Source organism: Acartia tonsa, chromosome 12 (assembly GCF_053477335.1).
Source record: "Acartia tonsa isolate MP-2025a chromosome 12, ASM5347733v1, whole genome shotgun sequence".
NCBI lineage: Eukaryota > Metazoa > Arthropoda > Copepoda > Calanoida > Acartiidae > Acartia > Acartia tonsa.
In genome coordinates, this window is record NC_137271.1 from 915235 (window position 1) to 935534 (window position 20300).

At 30.2% G+C, this 20300-nt stretch overlaps 1 protein-coding gene across 1 annotated transcript in view; it reads right to left on the bottom strand.

Moving 5' to 3' along the window:
- nompC (no mechanoreceptor potential C) overlaps nucleotides 1–19931 on the bottom strand; it is a 98389-nt gene extending 78458 nt beyond the window's left edge. The window contains exons 1-14 of the mRNA XM_080178214.1: nucleotides 19844–19931; nucleotides 19117–19208; nucleotides 18516–18596; nucleotides 18311–18370; nucleotides 17459–17539; nucleotides 17041–17126; nucleotides 16142–16221; nucleotides 15447–15508; nucleotides 13268–13315; nucleotides 12454–12534; nucleotides 8928–8990; nucleotides 4903–4977; nucleotides 4321–4362; nucleotides 1050–1117 (exon numbers count right to left, since the gene is read on the bottom strand). Of these exons, the coding sequence (XP_080034340.1) occupies nucleotides 1050–1117; nucleotides 4321–4362; nucleotides 4903–4977; nucleotides 8928–8990; nucleotides 12454–12534; nucleotides 13268–13315; nucleotides 15447–15508; nucleotides 16142–16221; nucleotides 17041–17126; nucleotides 17459–17539; nucleotides 18311–18370; nucleotides 18516–18596; nucleotides 19117–19208; nucleotides 19844–19919 (995 nt within the window). The 5' untranslated portion in view covers nucleotides 19920–19931. The remainder of the gene's footprint in view (nucleotides 1–1049; nucleotides 1118–4320; nucleotides 4363–4902; nucleotides 4978–8927; nucleotides 8991–12453; nucleotides 12535–13267; nucleotides 13316–15446; nucleotides 15509–16141; nucleotides 16222–17040; nucleotides 17127–17458; nucleotides 17540–18310; nucleotides 18371–18515; nucleotides 18597–19116; nucleotides 19209–19843) is intronic.
- Between the last annotated feature and the right edge of the window lie 369 nt (nucleotides 19932–20300).

The window sequence follows — 20300 nt, forward strand, 5'->3', positions numbered from 1 at the left end:
CCAATAATAAAAGTACACAAAAATTTGAGAAAATAAATCATTAAAAGTACTTATAAATTTTTGGGTACAAGTATAATGTCCCATCCCTCCTTGCCTTTGGTGCTGATTTTACATAATGTTAATTTGAAAATTTCCAAGGGAATAAGGGAATGGGTAGTCAAAGACTTCAAAAGGGGTGTTTACTATTTACCCCCCTCAAACCATTGAAACCATTCATTCATAATAAAAGCTTGGACGTCTCTAGGGGGTTAGTTTGTTTATTTTCATATCTGGGTTATTTTTCACTTCTTAATAATGTGAAACTATACCAACAATAACTCTCCACAGAAAAACTTACTTTCCCTTCTCTTTCTCCTCAAACCTATTTTAAAAATGGATCAAAAAACAAGGAAGACGGGGATTTTCTTCCATTGGACCATGCTTAAAAACTTTCATAGTTAAAGAGATAGGACAATGAATACAAAATTAATCTTCTTTCCAATACCTTAGTACATATAAAAATGCAGGGATCTAAAAGGATAAGACAATGGCTGATAGATTGATGTGCAACCCCAATGATAAAACACATAATTACCCTTCTGAAGATTACAATAAGTAGTTAAATCGTTAGGACACAGAATAAAGCAACCTATCAAAATTTAATAAAAGTACCCAAAGTTTTAAAGTTAACAAAGAGGAAAACATTGACCCCCTCCCATCTGCAAATATGGGAGGATAAAAGGTTGAAGATCAATTTAATTATCAAAGTCTAAACAATTTGCCGATAGAACAAATATACCAGCTTTTCAGTTTAATTAAGTTAATTAAAGTTTAAAAACAAATACTTTAAATCCCTACATAAAAAGTTATTTAACACAATAATCAAATAAATAATTATGGTTAGATTAGGATAAAATATATTAATATTCTAACATTTGACTAACACATCAAAATTCTTATTGAACCATATTATTAAATCAAATATTAGTTTATTACATACTTTAAGGCATAACTATCATAGAGTCATCTCTATAAAACAAGTATACCAAACATATAAATAAAGTACATACCCAGATTGTTTGTTAACACCCAGTTGTATTTGCCCAGCGTGCAGATGCTTGATTATCTCTTTTACAACCTGGATAGATAAATAAAAAGATAGATAGATGGATAGATAGATTCATAGATAAATTGATAGATACATTATTTGATACATTTATATATACATCGATAGATAGATATCTAGATTATCTCTTTTACAACCTAGATAGATGAATATTTATATATAAAGATGGATATACAAAAATGTAAATATATATAGATAGATAGATAGCCTCCAATCCAAATTCTAATTCTATTTGCTTCAATGTGTTATATAGCTATCTGCATTTAAAGTTATTTTGTCGAAACAATTAAAAAATAAAGTACTTTGAAGAAAAAAAAAATTTCAGGCATAATTTGTTAAAACCAATGAAATATTTTTTCCCGATATAAAACACCTCAAGCCAATGAAGAAAATAAGATATTAATGAATAATTCCTGACAGGAGTAAGTGGGTTCGTTAGCAAATAATTGATTATCCCTTTTAGATGGATAGATTATAACATAAGATATTTAGATGGGATTTTAAATTAAAAAAAGCTCAATTGACGAATTAGTGTATAGATTTCATTTGAATAAACCTCATAATAAAGTCTGTTTGTACCTAACCGCTTAATCGATATGGTTCTCCTTTACAGGGTAGCTTCCCATAGGTCCCGGCAAGGTTTATGACTATTTTAGGGTAGGGAACCACTACACTCCCAAGAGAAATAGCCCCAAGAAAATAATTGTATCATGGAAAGAAAACAAAGTTGCGGGTTTCGTCGTATTTTTACAGTAGCTTTTCACCTACCTATAGCCCCTGCGGGGCAATCATTAACATTTACTTACCCAAACCCAACCTAAAATAACCGTTCAAAAGCTACTGGAAAAATACGATGAAACCCGCAAAAATAACCCTAAAATAACCCCCACAAAAAAAAATATTTTTTTTTTACATAAAACTATACATATATAGATGTAAAAATAGTTTTCTTTTAAAAACATATTTTATGGTAATATATATGAAAGCATGATAAATTAACTCTCTTTGTAAAAAGAAAATTTGAAATATGTTTCTGGCCTGCCATGGAGCTATGAATGAACATAAAAGCGCCAGGTTTAAATTTTCACATTAGCTTAATTTAGTTGCTTATAAATATGTATAAAATATATGAGTAATGATCTCTTATAAATAGGTTTTGCCTTAAATATATGTAGTTTATATCTCAGGGAGGGAGGGGATATTGGCCTGTTTATTACACTGGTCCCCAAAGTTTTATAATAACATTTTCTTATTTGTTGGCTTAACAAATTAAATATTCATTGGTTGGTTCATTAAGTCAAGTGTAAAAACGTTTCAACCATTAATTATAAGCTATATAAGGGGTAATTTTGTGTATCATCTTTGGAGATGTATATCAATTTATTGGCCAATGTCTTATCCCTTTAGATCCCTGAGATTATATTTATGTTTTTGATGTATAAATAGATAGATGGATAGACGGATAGATGGATAGATAAATAGATGGATGTATAGATAGATGGATATAGATATATGGATAGATAGATAGATGAATAGATATTCAAATAAACAGGTGGACAAACGGTTAAATAATTATGGGTGGTGGTTTTAGTGCTCGACTAGGCACTTTAAAGGAATATACCGATATGATAAATAAATATAGATCAATGCAATATTAAATGTCTACGGCTAGGATCTAAAGGGATAAGACAATGGCCGATAAATTGATGTACATCCCCAATGAAGATACACAAAATACCCTTTTTGTAGAATACAATTAATGAACTTACGAAAGTCCTCAAAGTTGTCAAGCCAACGAATATGTTAATATAAACTTTGGGGACTAGTATAATATAAACAGGCCAATGATCCCTTCCTCCCTGTATGGCTACTGTATAAACTATTGGTCAAATATCGAAGTAAGATTGATATCTAAATTGTTTTAAAAACAAGAAAATAAACCCCGTCTAGTTTTATGCAATTTAGATAGATAGATATTTGTATCTATAGATAGATAGATAGATAGGTATTTGTATGGATAGATAGATAATTATTTGTATGGAAAGATAAATATATATTTGTATGGATAGATAAATAGATAGATAGATGTTTGTATGGATTGATAAATAGATAGTTAGATATTTGTATGGATAGATAAATAGATAGATATATATTTGTATGGATAGATAAATAGATAGATATATATTTGTATGGATAGATAAATAGATAGATATATATTTGTATGGATAGATAAATAGATAGATATATATTTGTATGGATAGATAAATAGATAGATAGATATTTGTATGGATAGATAAATAGATAGATAGATATTTGTATGGATAGATAAAAAGATATATAGATATTTGTATGGATAGATAAATAGATAGATAGGTATTTGTATGGATAGATAAATAGATAGATACATATTTGTATGGATAGATAAATAGATCGATAGATATTTGTATGGATAGATAAATAGATAGATATATATTTGTATGGATAGATAAATAGATAGATAGATATTTGTATGGATAAATAAATAGATAGATAAAAATTTGTATGGTTAGATAGATAGATAGTTAGATATTTGTATGGATAGATATCAACGAATAAAAATGTACTTTAAAACTCTTGGATATCATTGTAATTTACAGTCAAATGTCCCCTCCCTACTTTGATTTCCAGCGTCTTATTTTATGCAGTTTGACTATTGAGTAGCATTTGATGTAAAAAAAAGTTCGTTTACTCGGTACAAATTTAGTAACATAAGTAGCTGGACAAAGTGTCTTAGAAAATCAGCCTTAGGACGTCATAAAATTAAACAATTATCTATCTCTTTTTTAGGGGTTTTCTTTCCTACTTCTCCTCTTATTATTTATGACGTTACATGGCTGATATCTGAGACACTTTGTCCAGCTACGTAACATAAGATAATAGCCTTAAACCTATTCTAGAGCAATATATACAAACAGACCTCAGAAAATTAAAGATAGTTTAATCCTACAGCATAACATAGTGACGGAATGATTTAAAACAAGGATGACAGCATCCATAAAAGCGACGCTCTACATACAGACAATAACTCTTTTAGAGTATACGATCATTATAAGTCTTAACAAAATTATACATTTTTGAATTATCGAAAAGAGCTATCCGTTACGCAAGGATGGACGTTCGGACGGACCTACCCTTTTTTTTAGAAAAGCTTTGCTTTTAATGAAAAATATTTAAACCTCAGCATTCCCGCTTTGCCCACAGTAATGGAAAGCAGTCTCCTAGAATAAAAATAAAAAAATAGGTTTTAGTACACTGTATTTAAATTTTCTCTCTCTCTCTCTCTCTTTCTCTCTCTCTCTCTCTCTCTCTCTCTCTCTCTATCTCTCTCTCTCTTCCTCCCTCTCTATATATCTCTCTCTCTCTCTTTCTCTCCCTCTCTCTTTAATTGTATTTTAAAAATTTGGAATCATGGCTTTGCTCGGTTGCATATTAAGAAACAAAAAATAGCTAAAAACCTGCCCTTTGTGAATTAAAATTATCTTATTAGACATATTTAGAATTATAGTTTTGCTCAGGTAAATATTTAGTACCCAAAAATAGCTGAAAACCTACCCTAGATGAATTAAAAACTACCTAGACATATTTAGAATCATATTTTTGCTCGGTTACAAATTTAGTAACAAAAAAATAGCTTAAAACCTGTCCTAGATGGATTAAAAACTTCCTTATTAGACATATTTGGAATCATAGTTTTGCTCAGGTACAGATTTAGTAACAAAAAATAGCTTAAAACATGCCATAGATGAATTAAAAACTACCTTATTAGACATATTTGGAATCATAGGCTCAGCACCATTAGTCATCAAAGCTTCAGTAATTTTCTGGTCACTTCCCTGAAAAGTATAAATATATAGATAGATAGATAAATAGATTGATTAGTGCCCCCATTAGTAAGAAGGTTTCAACTAATATAATTTCAAATATAAATAGATAGATAGATAGAAAGAAAGATATATAGATATATAGAGAGATAGAGAGATAGATAGACAGACAGATAGATAGATAGATAGATAGGTAGGTAGTTAGGTAGATAGATAGATAGATAGATATATAGATAAATATATAGATATATAGATAGATAGATAGATTAATTAGCCCCCATTAGCAAAAAGGTTTCAACTATTATAATTTAAAATATAAATCATATATTCCGACGTTGAAACGATTTGTCAAATTTTAAATGTATAATTTTCAGAATTTAGGAAAAGATGGGTCAAGTTTAATAAAAAAAAAATTGAGTACTTGAATAAATCATAAATTGTTTAGTTATTTTCTAACATTGTTTAAACTTATCAACCAATAGTTTTAATATGCAGAAGGGGTAATTTTATTTCTAATCAATGGGAATGTACAACATTTTATCGTTCATTGTCTTATCCCTTTAGAACCCTGACAAAACTAAAACCTTATAATAACCTATCAACTTTGGAACTTTTATTGAATTTAATAGGTTGGTTCATGAAGTTGAGTGTCCAAACGTTTTAACTTCTAAATGTAATATACTGAAGTGATAATTTGTGTATCATCATGGGGGACGTACATGAATTTATCGTCCATTGTCTTATCCCTTAAGATCCCTGACAAAACTAAAAACCTTTATGTATCTATATTTATCGACAGGGAGGAAGGGAACATTGGGCTGTTTATTACACTAGTCCCCAAAGTTTTATAATAACCTAAACAACTTTGAGGACTTTTTATTGGTTGGTTGGTTCATGAAGTTGAGTGTCCAAACGTTTTAACCACAAAATTTGATAAAATGAAGTGGTAATTTATTTAATCAATAGGAATGTACAACGATTAATCGTCCATTGTCTTATCCATTAAGATCTCTGACAAAACTAAAGCTTTCATGAAACACAGTAATAGTGTCTGACTGATTATGACGTAACAAAAAAATTAGCCAATGAAAGGCCACTATAAATTTTACCATTGAACAATAACGGCCTCTCATTGGCTAATCAGTCAGACAATATTACTGTGTTCCTTTCATGATGTACAATAAAATAATTATAAGTCATAAATTCTGCTATTTATATATCCTGTTATTTAAAGTAGTAAGGTTTTTTTGTCTGTAGCTTAAGATCTCAATAAATACTAAACCGATTGAGTTCTCCACTTTATGGAACCTTGACATATATCTTGCAAAGGTTTAGGAATATTTGATTATTAGAGCTCTTAAATGCTAGGGCCGCAACCGCTAGTCCTTGTCCTTCAAGGTAAGCTTCACATAGGTCATATGATGGTTTTAGGCTAAACTAATTTCAGATTTTAAGTCTTTGAATGGTTTTAAGCTATTTTCTAACCCTCTTGGACATGGTTTCATTTTGATTACTAGTTTCTTAACCCTCAATGAGTATAAAACCCATGGAGTTAGATACATTGGACTGTAAATTACACTAGTACCCAAAGTTTTATGTCACACCTTATCTTATTCGTTGGCTTAAAAGCTTTGGGTACTATTATTGCATATTGAATGTCCAAACACTTTTGACCAATAATTTTAATCTACAGAAGGAGTAATTTTGTTTATACAAATTTACAGTCTACTGTTAATTTCCTTTAACTCCGAGGTGAGTTTAAAACTTGAGGATCTTAAGGGATAAGACAATGGCTGAAAAATGTATGTACATCCCTAATGAAGATGCACAAATTTACACCTTATGTAGATTACAATAAAAGTTTTTGGACATTTAAAAATCAATAAAAATTCCAAGGTTGTTAACCCAACGAATAATTATTATAAAACTTTGGGGACTAATAGAATAAACATCTTATTGTCCCCTCCCTCCCTAATAGCTGATAAATTGATGTAGATCCTCAATGATGATACACAAAATTACCCCCTTCTGTAGATTACAATTAGTAGTTGAAACGTTTGAACACTAAACCTAATGAACCACCAATGTTAATTGATGAAAATATTCTCATAAAACTTTGGGGACTAGTGTAATAAACAGCCCAATGTCCCCTCCATCCCTGATATAAAACCTATGGTAATCAATCATCTAAATTTTATTGTACAATGTACAAGTAAACCTTTTATCAAATTAAAACAAGGATGACAACATCCATAAGTAGCGCAGCAATAACAAGCTAAAAACTAAAAAAGCTATTTCCCCAGTATGGAAGATAATTAAAGTCCCTCCACAGATTATGACGTCATAAGATAGAAAAGCCAATGAGAGGCCAGTATACACTGTAAAATGGTAAAATTTATGCTGGCCTCTCAATCGTTTTTTTATCGTATGGCGTCATAATCTGTAGAGGGACTTTAAATATCTTCCCAGTATGGCTTCGAAACTAATTAATATCCGCTGAATTAGAACCGGTTCTCAGCCATACTAAAAAAATCATGTAAAACATCGTATTGCAGACATTTTTCCACAAATATTATTATAAAAATTATAAAATGAATACCAGTTTTGTTATCACAGACCTTATCTCGGGGCCAACTAAACTAATACAATTTATGATTCTTATTTTAATATTCGTGGAGAATTGTTGGTAATACGATGCTATACATGTTTTTTCAGTATTGATTAAAACCAGTTTCAATCCAGCGTTTATTAATCGGTTTCGAAGCCATAGTGGAAAATTAAATAATAAAAAATTTATACTATTTTTGACAGAATTAGAACAGTAAAGTATCAAACAGTAAAAACAATAAATTATTGTATAACCATGAAATTGTACATTTTATAATACATAATTCTAAGCACTTTTATTGAAACCCACGTTATCGAATAGATTCGCTATGAAAAGCCAGTATGGTCAAATTTATTTCAAAATTAAATGCGAAAGTAAAAAGTCAGGGAGTGAGGGGACATTGGGCTGTTTATTACACTAGTCCCTAAAGTTTTACAATAATGTTTTCTATCACTTTGGCACCTTTGGGAACTTATATTGAATTTATTTTGGTTGGTTTATTAAATTAAGCTTCCAAACGTTTTAATAACTAACTGTAATAAGGGGTAATATTGTGTATCATCACTGGGATGTATATCATTGTATTGACCATTGTCTTATCCCTTTAGATCCCTGGCAAAATATGTATTAAAATAATTGCAATTGAATCAATATATTTTTATTTAAATTGAGGGTCTCTGGGGCCATTTAAATATTGCTAAAGACCTCTTGGAGGGAGGGGACATTGGGCTGTTCACTACACTAGTTTCCAATGTTTTATAATAACGTTTTCATATTCGTTGGCTCAACAACTTTGGGGACTTCTATTGAATTCTATGTAGGGGGAAATTTTGTGTATCATCAATTTATGGGCCCATTGTCTTATCCCTTTAGATCATAGTATATAGACCTAGGGTATCAGGACCTGCAGGATCATACATAGAACCTGGACTTGACCTTGCTAGGTTTGCTGGCATCCTATGCCCGCCAGGAGGGTGATATTAAAGGAAATTAACAAGGAAAAATAATTCAACCAAGAAAATAGGCATTTGAAATTTAAGCTGAAAGTCCCTCCCCCCTTTGATAAATTATTTCATTAGATATTGAGAATGTTTCTAAAAGAAATTTGACAATTTTTTAAATGGTTTTAATCACATCGTATTATAGACAGATTTCCGCGGATATTGAAATCAAATATTGTAAAATTAAAACCAGTTTTGTTAGATCCGAGGGACCGAAGTCCCGGACTAACAAAACTGATATTAATTTTTTATTTTCATTTCAACATTTTCAGAAAATTGTCTTTAATACGAGGCTAAACATGGAAGAGAACCGGTTCGAATCCAGCGGATATTAATCGGTTTGGAAGCCTTACCTTTCTTGGGTCGCCATCTGCTAACATTGGAAGCATCGATATATAATGTAGCGCCGTTTCTCCCTAGGAATAGATATGAAATGAAATGAAATGAAATGAAATGAAATAAATAGTTAATAGATAGATAGATAGATAAATAGATAATAGTATACATTAAGTAGATAGTTAGATAGATTATATATGGTGCATTATTTGCCAAATGTACCACTTTTCTGCACTACCTCTCCGATTTTGTTAATACTCTATATTTTGGTCCGTTGGGTCATTCAAGGATGCTGGATGGCCAAAAAAAAGTTTCAGAGTCCCTGGATGTCTAGATATCTAGCTATCTATGAAGGTAGGTAACAAAAATGTAAAAAACACCCATTTTTTCACAATTTTAAGAATTAATTTTTTCATCAATCTTACATCCAATCTATACATTTTATACACCAAAATGATCGTTTATTCATGTAAAAAGCGCACATAATGCTATTTTGGCCAAAACTCTAATTTTACAGGGTGTCCAACAAAAAGTGTATTTTGGATATCTAGCGTAATACCCAAAATACCTGTCCGAAAAAAATCATTTTTTTTGGCTTAAATCCTGTGTTTTATCTGTGTGCATATGTGGTATATAACGGTTCGGACCACCCGGGACTATAAGGTTGTCAAATTTCACTTTGGGACACCCTGTAAATGTGATTTTTGCGTCTGTAGAGCTAAAACTTGGTCCAAATTGGCTATTTTTTTCAAATTACTCTAATATGAGTCTTAGTATGTTTGGCCATAGTGTTTTCTGACCAGATCAATATTTTCATATTTTTTGGACACCCTGTATTTTCAAAAAAAGAGAAAAAATTTTTTTGTTTTTTTTAAAATTTTTTTTCTATTTTTAAGTTACTTAAAACTGTCATATAGATACAGATTTAGACTAATAACAATAATATTTGCCTATTTTACATTTTTTTACACTTTTGGGACACCCTGTGCATGTTTTTGAAAAATGATGGTTTTTGCCCATTTTTGGGGGGAAGGAGTCGTTTTAGGGCCATAGACTATTTCTTCATTTTTGTAGAACTTTTCAAGACACATCATTTGTTATTTATGCAAAAACCGCAAAAACCGAACCGTTTTGCCGTTATTCACCGCTAAAGGCGGAATTTTTTTACGTTTTTGCCGTTCCGGAGGTTGTAATGGGCATTTGTGGTAAGAAAACGTTGATTTATCAAAATCCCTTTTAAATACTTTTATTTAGGTAATTTAATTTACTAAATTTCATATTAAGTAAAATTTTTTGTGCAGCTAACCGTTTTTCGTCAAGATGGATTTCAATTGTTAAAACAAGAAAATTAAGTGAATATAACATAAATAATTGCTATAACATAAGTGATTAAAGAAACATAAATCATGTGCATTTGAAATTCCTTTTGACAAAAATCGGTTGGATATACAAAAAAATTTACTTCACATGAAATTTAGTAAATTAAAATGCCTAAATAAAAGTATTTCACAGTTATCTTGATAAATCAACGTCTTCTTACCACAAATGCCCATTACAACCTCGGGAACGGCAAAAAACGTAAAAAATTCTGCCTTTGGCGGTGAATAACGGCAAAACGGTTCGGTTTTTGCGGTTTTTGCATAAATAACAAATGATGTGTCTTGAAAAGTTCTACAAAAATGAAGAAATAGTCTATGGCCCTAAAACGACTCCTTCCCCCCAAAAATGGGCAAAAACCATCATTTTTCAAAAACATGCACAGGGTGTCCCAAAAGTGTAAAAAATTGTAAAATAGGCAAATATTATTGTTATTAGTCAAAATCTGTATCTATATGACAGTTTTAAGTAACTTAAAAATAGAAAAAAAATTTTAAAAAAAACAAAAATTTTTTTTCTCTTTTTTTGAAAATACAGGGTGTCCAAAAAATATGAAAATATTGATCTGGTCAGAAAACACTATGGCCAAACATACTAAGACTCATATTAGAGTAATTTGAAAAAAATAGCCAATTTGGACCAAGTTTTAGCTCTACAGACGCAAAAATCACATTTACAGGGTGTTCCAAAGTGAAATTTGACAACCTTATAGTCCCGGGTGGTCCGAACCGTTATATACCACATATGCACACAGATAAAACACAGGATTTAAGCCAAAAAAAATGATTTTTTTCGGACAGGTATTTTGGGTATTACGCTAGATATCCAAAATACACTTTTTGTTGGACACCCTGTAAAATTAGAGTTTTGGCCAAAATAGCATTATGTGCGCTTTTTACATGAATAAACGATCATTTTGGTGTATAAAATGTATAGATTGGATGTAAGATTGATGAAAAAATTAATTTTTAAAATTGTGAAAAAATGGGTGTTTTTTACATTTTTGTTACCTACCTTCATAGATAGCTAGATATCTAGACATCCAGGGACTCTGAAACTTTTTTTTGGCCATCCAGCATCCTTGAATGACCCAACGGACCAAAATATAGAGTATTAACAAAATCGGAGAGGTAGTGCAGAAAAGTGGTACATTTGGCAAATAATGCACCATATAGATAAATAGAAAATAGGAACATTGATATCTACAGGGTGTTTCAAGAGAAATGCGTTTTTTAAAAACTTAATTATGCATAGAAAATGAAACGATTAAATAGAATGCTTTATATATTTGGAAAACTATTTTGGGACATTCATGTTTCAAATATTTAAAAAGGATTTTTCTAAAAATAATGCCCTAAAAACCGGTTTTCCAAAGACATTAATTTTGAAGATTTACGAATTTAAAGGTTGTGGAAAAAATGTGCACATTTTTAAAATTCAAATTGCGCGGCTTGTATGAATAGTAGAAAAACGTTATGCATACCGTTAGAATTGTCATAAATTCCAGTTTTTTTAAATATAAGTGCCATTTTTGTGCTATTTGTAGTTTAGGAGCTACATTGAAAAATGTGAGAAGGGTTTAAAAGTTTTAAGTAAGTTGGAACATTTTACCACTTAAATCCTAAAATATACTTAGCACTAGAATGGTTCTTATATATCCAAAAACTAGAGATGTTGACAATTTTAACGGTATGCATAACATTTTTCTACTCTTAATACAAGTCGCGCAATTTAAATATTTAAATGAGAGCATTTTTTCACAACCTTTAATTCTGTAAATCTTCAAAAATAAGGCCTTTGAAAAAACCGGTTTTTAAGGCCTAATTTGTAGAAAAAAATCATTTTAAATAATTGAAACATAAATGTCCCAGAATAGGTTTTCCAAATATATAAAGCATTTTACATAATTGTTTCATTTTCTATGCCTAATTAAGTCTTTGAAAACGCATTTCTCTTGAAACACCCTGTATAATATAGGGTTGTTTCTGCCTAAAATTAGATAGATAGAAAATAAGATATACAAATAAATAAATTAATAATATAGATAAATAAATACGAAATTTGAAACATTGATATTATGATGTAGTGCCAATTCTCCATTAGAATCGGTTCAAATCCAGCGGAAAATAATCGTTTTCGAAGCCAAACTTAAAAGTTTATTCCTACCTTAAAATTTGTAGAATTAACATATTCTTTGGTATCAATAGCCGAAGTAGCGTTGGTGAAGTCGATCAGTTTCTCCAGAACCTTGCTGTTGCACATCTTAGCTGCTTTATGTAGTGCGGTTTCTCCTTCCTAAATAGATAGATATATAGATAGATAGATAGACAGATCAGATTCTCCAGAACCTTGCTATTACACATCTTAGCTGCCTTGTGTAGGGCGGTTTCTCCTTCCTAAATAGATAGATAGATAGATAGATATATAGATAGATATATAGATAGATAGATAGATAGATAGATAGATATATAGATAGATAGATAGATAGATAGATAGATATATAGATAGATAGATAGATAGATAGACAGATCAGTTTCTCCAGAACCTTGCTATTACACATCTTAGCTGCCTTGTGCAGTGCGGTTTCTCCTTCTTAAATAGATAGATAGATAGATTGATTGATAGGTAGATAGACAGATCAGTTTCTCCAGAACCTTGCTGTTGCACATCTTAGCTGCCTTGTGTAGTGCGGTTTCTCCTTCCTAAATATATAGATAGATTGATAGATTTATAGATAGATTTATAGATAGATTTATAGATAGATTAATAGATAGATAGATAAATAGATAGACAGATCAGTTTCTCCAGAACCTTGCTATTACACATCTTAGCTGCCTTGTGTAGGGCGGTTTCCCCTTCCTAGATAGATAGATAGATAAATAGATGGATAGATAGATTGATAGATAGATAGATAGATATATAGATAGATATATAGATAGATATATAGATAGATAGATAGACATATCAGATTCTCCAAAACCTTGCTATTACACATCTTAGCTGCCTTGTGTAGTGCGGTTTCTCCTTCCTAAATATATAGATAGATTGATAGATTTATAGATAGATTTATAGATAGATTTATAGATAGATAGATAGATATATAGATAGATAGATAGACAGATCAGTTTCTCCAGAACCTTGCTATTACACATCTTAGCTGCCTTGTGTAGGGCGGTTTCTCCCTCCTAAATAGATAGATAGATAGATTGAGGGATAGATTGATAGATAGATAGATAGATTGATAAATAGATTGATAGATAGATTGATAGATGGATTGATATATAAATTATTAGATAGATTAATAGATAGCTTGATAGATTGATTGATAAATATATTATTTGATAGATTGATTGATAGATAGATAAATTGATAAATTATTAGATCAATTTAAAGATTAATAGTTACAACAAATGATAGATTAATCTATACATCAATTGATAGATTAATCTATACATCAATTGATAGATTAATCTATACATCAATTGATAGATAAGCAATAAATCAATTAATATATTAATTGATGTATCAATTGACAGATTAATTAAAGGGACTGTGAACGAGAAAATATCTCATCAGATTATCAAACCTTAACATCATTTCATTCATATAATCTCAAAGATAGGGCAAAACTGTCTCTCGTTTCCTTAAAAAAACGGCTTTTTTCGTCGATTTTTGTTATGTCAAAGATTGGAAAAAAAATTCCGGACTAAATAAATGTGCAGTTAATTGTCTTTTTTTCCTTCTATAGCTAAAACTAAACTTTTTGACATAGTTCTCTATTTATCCTAACAGTTAAGCTGTTTTTTAACACAATCCTTGCTTTAAACCTGCAATGTATAGTTACTTAGAAATTGATAAAATAAGCAATATTTTTTATTGAAAACCAAATACAATAACAAAGCTAGAAACAGGTTTTTTTATTAGTATCCAAGTAACTTTAGATAGCCCATCTCCGGCCCAACTTTAATTACAAATTTATAAATAATAAAGGTACAATATTTCTTTATAAACAGTCTGATAAAAGTGTAAACTAATTCTCCAAAGTGGGTTTTTTAATGTCCAACACAATAAAAAAGGATATTATTATTTTAAATAACCCCTGAGATTCAACCCTTTGTAGACAGTGAGGTATTATTTTGTCAATAATACAAATTGAAAATAGATCTTTATTACCTAATTACTATGTTTAAAAAAAAACTAATTGGCATTTTTATATCATAAAATAAATCCTTAACAGTAAGTAAATTGTTTCAACTATATATGACAAGTTAAATATCCCTACAAACATTATAAGAAACAAAAACGTTCAGATTTTCCCTGTTTTTTCCTTTTTCCCTCCCAAAGAACCATAAAATCAAGGCATTATTCCTGGATATTTTTGTTAATAGGACGTTTTGGCTTGATCAGTATAGTGAAATGTGCTTTGATAATCAGATGAGAAATTTTTACGTTCTCACTCCCTTTAATAGATCAATTGATAGATTAATCTATGCATCAATTGATTGATAAAACAATAGACCAATTGATAGATTAAGCAATAGATTAATTTATAGATTAATCAATAGATTTTTGGATACATAGATTGATAGACACATTGATTTATGGATGGATTGTTTAATGGATTAATTAACAAATTTTATACCGATTATTGTAATCAGTAAAATCATAAAACCCTAGCAAAAATTATAAACACATACTGAAACGAATTCAATTAGTTTAGTATTTATTTATTTATATTTTAGAATAAATGCAAATAAATTGTAATTTGAAGTGAGCTTTCTACAGTTTCTTTTGGCAATTAACTTGTACTTGAAAATTATGAGCAAAAACAATTGTACTCCATTCAAAGGAAAGTTAATAAGTATATTTGAAAATATTTATTTTGCAAATCTATAATAATATAAACTCTGCGAAATTATTACATGGATCTTGCACCAGATTTTCATGTTCTCTAATAAAGTGAAACTTGCAGCGGGCTAATGTAACAATTCCCCCTTATCCCCCTTTACCCAATTTCCTCCCCTCCTACTGGATAAAAAAAACTGACCAATAAAAGGAGTTCAAGCTATATTGATGACATTTTTCCACTGTCATACCATCCACGTATATTCCATTCTCTGTATAAGATAAAAGATGTTAAAAAATATATAAAAACATACCTTATCATGAACTAGGATATCTGCCTCGTTTTCTAACAGCAAATCTATCACTCCAATATTTCCTTAAAAAAACAATAAGTTTTCGCTAGCATTATTAACAAGATTTCAAACACTCTCTTTGTGTTTAGAGAATAAATGAATAAATATGACCCAATAAACTACCTGGTTCCAGTGGAGGGGACCTTTTTTGTCGGAATGGAATTAGCTTTCTGGTGGTTTGTAGCCACTCGGCTGTGTTAATATTTCAGACGCTGATGATATTCAAAAACCCAATTAAAAGTTAATACAGGGTACCTGCACTATGGGCATACAGTTATTTAACCCCTACACCTCTATTCTTTTACTTTAATATTTCGAATACAACCTTACAAAATATAAAAGAAAATCAAATTTTTATTAGAGATTTAGGGAAAAGACAATGAACAATAAATTAATGTACATTAAAAAAGATGAATAATATTATTGGTAATAATTTTGAACACTTAATTAAGACTTATTAAAAGTACCCCAAAGTTCTAGAGAGAATTATAAAACTTTGGGTGCCAAAGTAAGTTATATTGATAGATAAATTAATAGATAGATTGATAGATAAATTGATAGATAGAGTGATAGATAGATAGAAAGATTGATAGATAGATTAATAGATCGATAGATAGAATAATAGATTGATAGATGTATTGATTGAATGATCATACCTGTTTCTGAGGCTATATGCAAAGGCGTTCTTCCATCCTCCATTGGCAAATTACAGTCAGCACCAGATTTCAGAAGCATCCTTCATTTAATAAATATGTCTTAAGGAGCATAGCTATTCTACAAGTAGGGTATGTTTGTCTATCCTTAAATATCTATAAAGCTGATATGTTCAACCAATTTGGTCCAACAATTTTAGACCTTTATAGCTTCAGAAAAATCTATGTTTTAATATTGATATTATACCAAAAATTGCAATTGCCTTTTAATGATAAAATTTGACCTATTTTCTCTTTATTATTCCCTGAATTTAAGGATTCAAAATGCAAAGAAATATGTTTTTCACATCTTAATTGGAACTGATGATCAATTAATTAGTAAAAATTATATTCCATAGGTAAATAAAATGAGAAGAAAATAAGTTGTGTTTCTTTGGATACTATCCTTTTGTAAGATCTTGTAAGTTCATTATAGGGTATCTTAATATATGTCCATATATAATATATCCATATTGTATAATGGTAAAATGCATTACTTTCCCAACATTCAATATAGGGAAGTTTCATTTTTGTCCTAGACAGGTTTTCATCTACTTTGTGATACACTAGCGGCTTCGCCCCTAGCCTCTAGGGGCTTTGCCCCAAGAGGTTTAATCAAACCAATTTTTCGTATTTTAGATTTAAAAGAAAAAATTAAAGAAAAAAATTTTTTGGGTGGGGGAATTTTTCAAACAGACAGACAAACATCGTTCTACTTTGTATAATAGATATGATTTTAATATACATAATTTACCAGACTCTATAAATGGCAAAATGTAGCCAAATACAAGATTTGTTAATAACTGGTTTCTGAGATCTTAACTGACACACATACATAAAAGTTGAAGAGTAAAATATTAAACCTAGAACACTGCTCCCCTTTTCTTTCATCAATTCTTGCAGCTATATGAAGTGGGGTCTCTCCTATTTTACCCCCTCTGATATGTACCTACAAATATTCAATATTTCATCAATATTGTTAATCAATTAATCAATCTATCAATTTTTCTAGCTAAAATCTAATTAATACATCTATCAATCTATCCACCCAACACTCTATCCGTCTATCTATCTATCTATTTTTCCTTACATCTTGTAATCCATATATCTAATCATCTATCCATCTATTAATCAATTATTAAATCTATATATCAACTTTCTCAGTTATCAATTACATGAGCCCCAATACCCATATAGGACAGCTATATCTATCTATATTTCTATCAGTACAGCTATACCTATCTATCTATCAGTGCAAGTACCTATCTATCTATCTATTACCTGAGAACCATGACCCAGCAGGGCCTCAACAACAGCTGATTTCCCAGCTTGTACAGCTAAATGCAGGGCTGTGTAATTATCCTAAATGAAAAATAATATACTAGTTTCTCACCCCTAGCCTTTAGGGGAGGGCAAGGATGTCATTAGAATAGCCTAAAACCACCCAAATACATTTATAAAGCTTCCTTAAAAAGGGTATTCCATACAGACCAGAAGTATCCAGGATCTTTCACCAAAAACATAAAAAACACGAGTCACAATTATCACAAGAAGTATAGCTTGTAAAAGTAAACCAGGCTATTGAAGTATTAAAGACAGCCTTTCAGGTGAATTATTACAACTTAATTTCCACATACCCTAGTATAGAGGTAGACAGGCATATTTGACAAAAGGTAGATTTCAATAGTTAATTAAATCTTTACAAGAACAATTAAATACATATCTCATAGAGAAAATATCATTCTTAATAAATGAACAAGAGATGATTTACAGAGTAGAGATAATAACAATCATATACTGAAACTGACATATAGATTTATGGAGTATGAAAATTTATGAAATTTATGGAGTATGAAAATATAATACTTAATAAATTGACAAGATGATTTAAAGAGTCGATGCTTGCTTATTGATATCTATACACAGACTGACATTTAAAATTATAAAGTACCAATGATACCAAAAATGTAACTTTACACAGTGTCTCAAAAAACAGCCATGTGTTGTCATAAAACTGTGGGACATGAGTAAAAAAGTGTGAAAGAAAACCCTCAAAAAAGAGATGGGTAATCCCTCATTTTTGTGATGTCACATGGGATTTTAAAGACACTTTGTAAAATTTTATTTACTTACATTGGTAGCAGCATCCACATTTTCTCCCTTGGCAATTAGAGAGTTCACCACAGCCACATGTCCTACACAGTGCACCAATGTTTATAAACACAAAATTAGAGTTTTCATTTCTTTGACATTTTCTTATTGCATTTCAAACTTACTATATTATTGCCCACACCCTTTCTAGAGATAGTTATTTTGTTGATTTATTTGATATAAACATTCCTTTTGCTGCTGCCGTATGAATCCCCCTAGCTCCACTCTTGTTTGGCATTAACAGAGGAACTCCTTTCTTGAATAAAACCTAGAACAAAAAGTCATATCTCATCAATAGATTCCTTGATGAATTCATTGATAGATTGATCATTAATTTCATCAATAGATTGATTGACAGATTGATCGACAGATTGATCGACAGATTGATCGACAGATTGATCGACAGATTGATCGACAGATTGATCGACAGATTGATCGACAGATTGATCGACAGATTGATTGACAGAGTGATCAACAGATTGATCAATAATTTCATTGATAGATTCATAGATTCATTGATAGATTTTTCAATAGATTCGTCAATAGATTCATCAATAGATTCATCAATAGATTCATCAATAGATTCATCAATAGATTCATCAATAGATTCATTAATAGATTCATCAATAGATTCATCAATAGATACATCAATAGATTCATCAATAGATTCATCGATTCAGGTTTTTCAATGAGAAGAGCTATATATGCATATTATTCACCTGTCCTTTACATTTTGTAGTAAACTTATACAGGATAATAGAAGATGTAAAGGTATTATAATGGCTTACCATTGCAGTTTCAGGATGTCCATTCAGAGCAGCTATATGCATCAGAGTGCTACCATCTTTTGTACGATCAAATACTGAAGCTCGAAATTTATCTAGAATAGAAACTTTAGTATATAAAACGGTTTCTTATTTATTTTCTTTTTTTTTGTATCTGTCTTAATTTTCCTTTGTCATAATTTTTTAAAATAAAAAACATCATTATTTACAAAAATTTTAAATTAGAATAGTTTTTTATCTAATTGTATTATAAACAGCTTTCCGCAGATATAAAAATGTGTAATTATAAGATAAAAACCAGCTTTTTGAGCCACTAAATGCCAAAGGCACTGACTAAACCTGGTTTTAATCTTATGATTGTACATTTTTATAGTTGTATAAAACTGGATATAATATAATATTAGACATAGGTTTTTTTTGTATGGATGAGAACCTGTTCTAATCCACCGGATATTAATCAGTTTCAAAGCAATACTGGAATAGTTATTTCTCGCATTGTATTATAAACAGCTTTCCGCGGATGTAGAATGTACAATTATAAGATTAAAACCAGTTTTTTAGCCCCTAGGTGCCGTAGGCACGGGCTAAAAAAATGGTTTTAATCTTATGATTGTACATTTTTATATTTGTAGAAAGCTGGATATAATACGATGCTAGACATAGTTTATTCGTATGGATGAGAACCGGTTTCTATCCACCGGATTCGAATGAATACGAGAAAAAAAATTACCTGCTAAAAATTCTACAGTGGATGTGTGTCCTTTTTCTGCAGCCAAATGCATTGCTGTCCTGTCCTCCTTATCCATTATGGATGGGTTTGCTCTACAGGTTTTGTTTAATCATTTCAATTTTAAAATCTAACAATCTCAAATGCGAAGTTCATTGAATTATCCTTATAATAAGTAAAAGAATGTTTGCATATTTGTCTGTACCGAAGTATCTCGCTAACCGCTGAACCAATCGGATTCTCCTTAACAGGGTATCTTTTCATAGGTCCCGGGAAGGTTTATAACTATTTTGGGGAGGGTACCACTACCTTCCCAAGAGAAATCACATCTAGAAAAAAATTACCCTCCACCTACAAAAAAATCTAATTTTAATAATGGGTTTTAGGATTCAACTCCTTCCTTTTCAAATACCCCTAGAGGCCTCTATTGGGCGTAGCCGCTAGTATAATATAAAGTAGT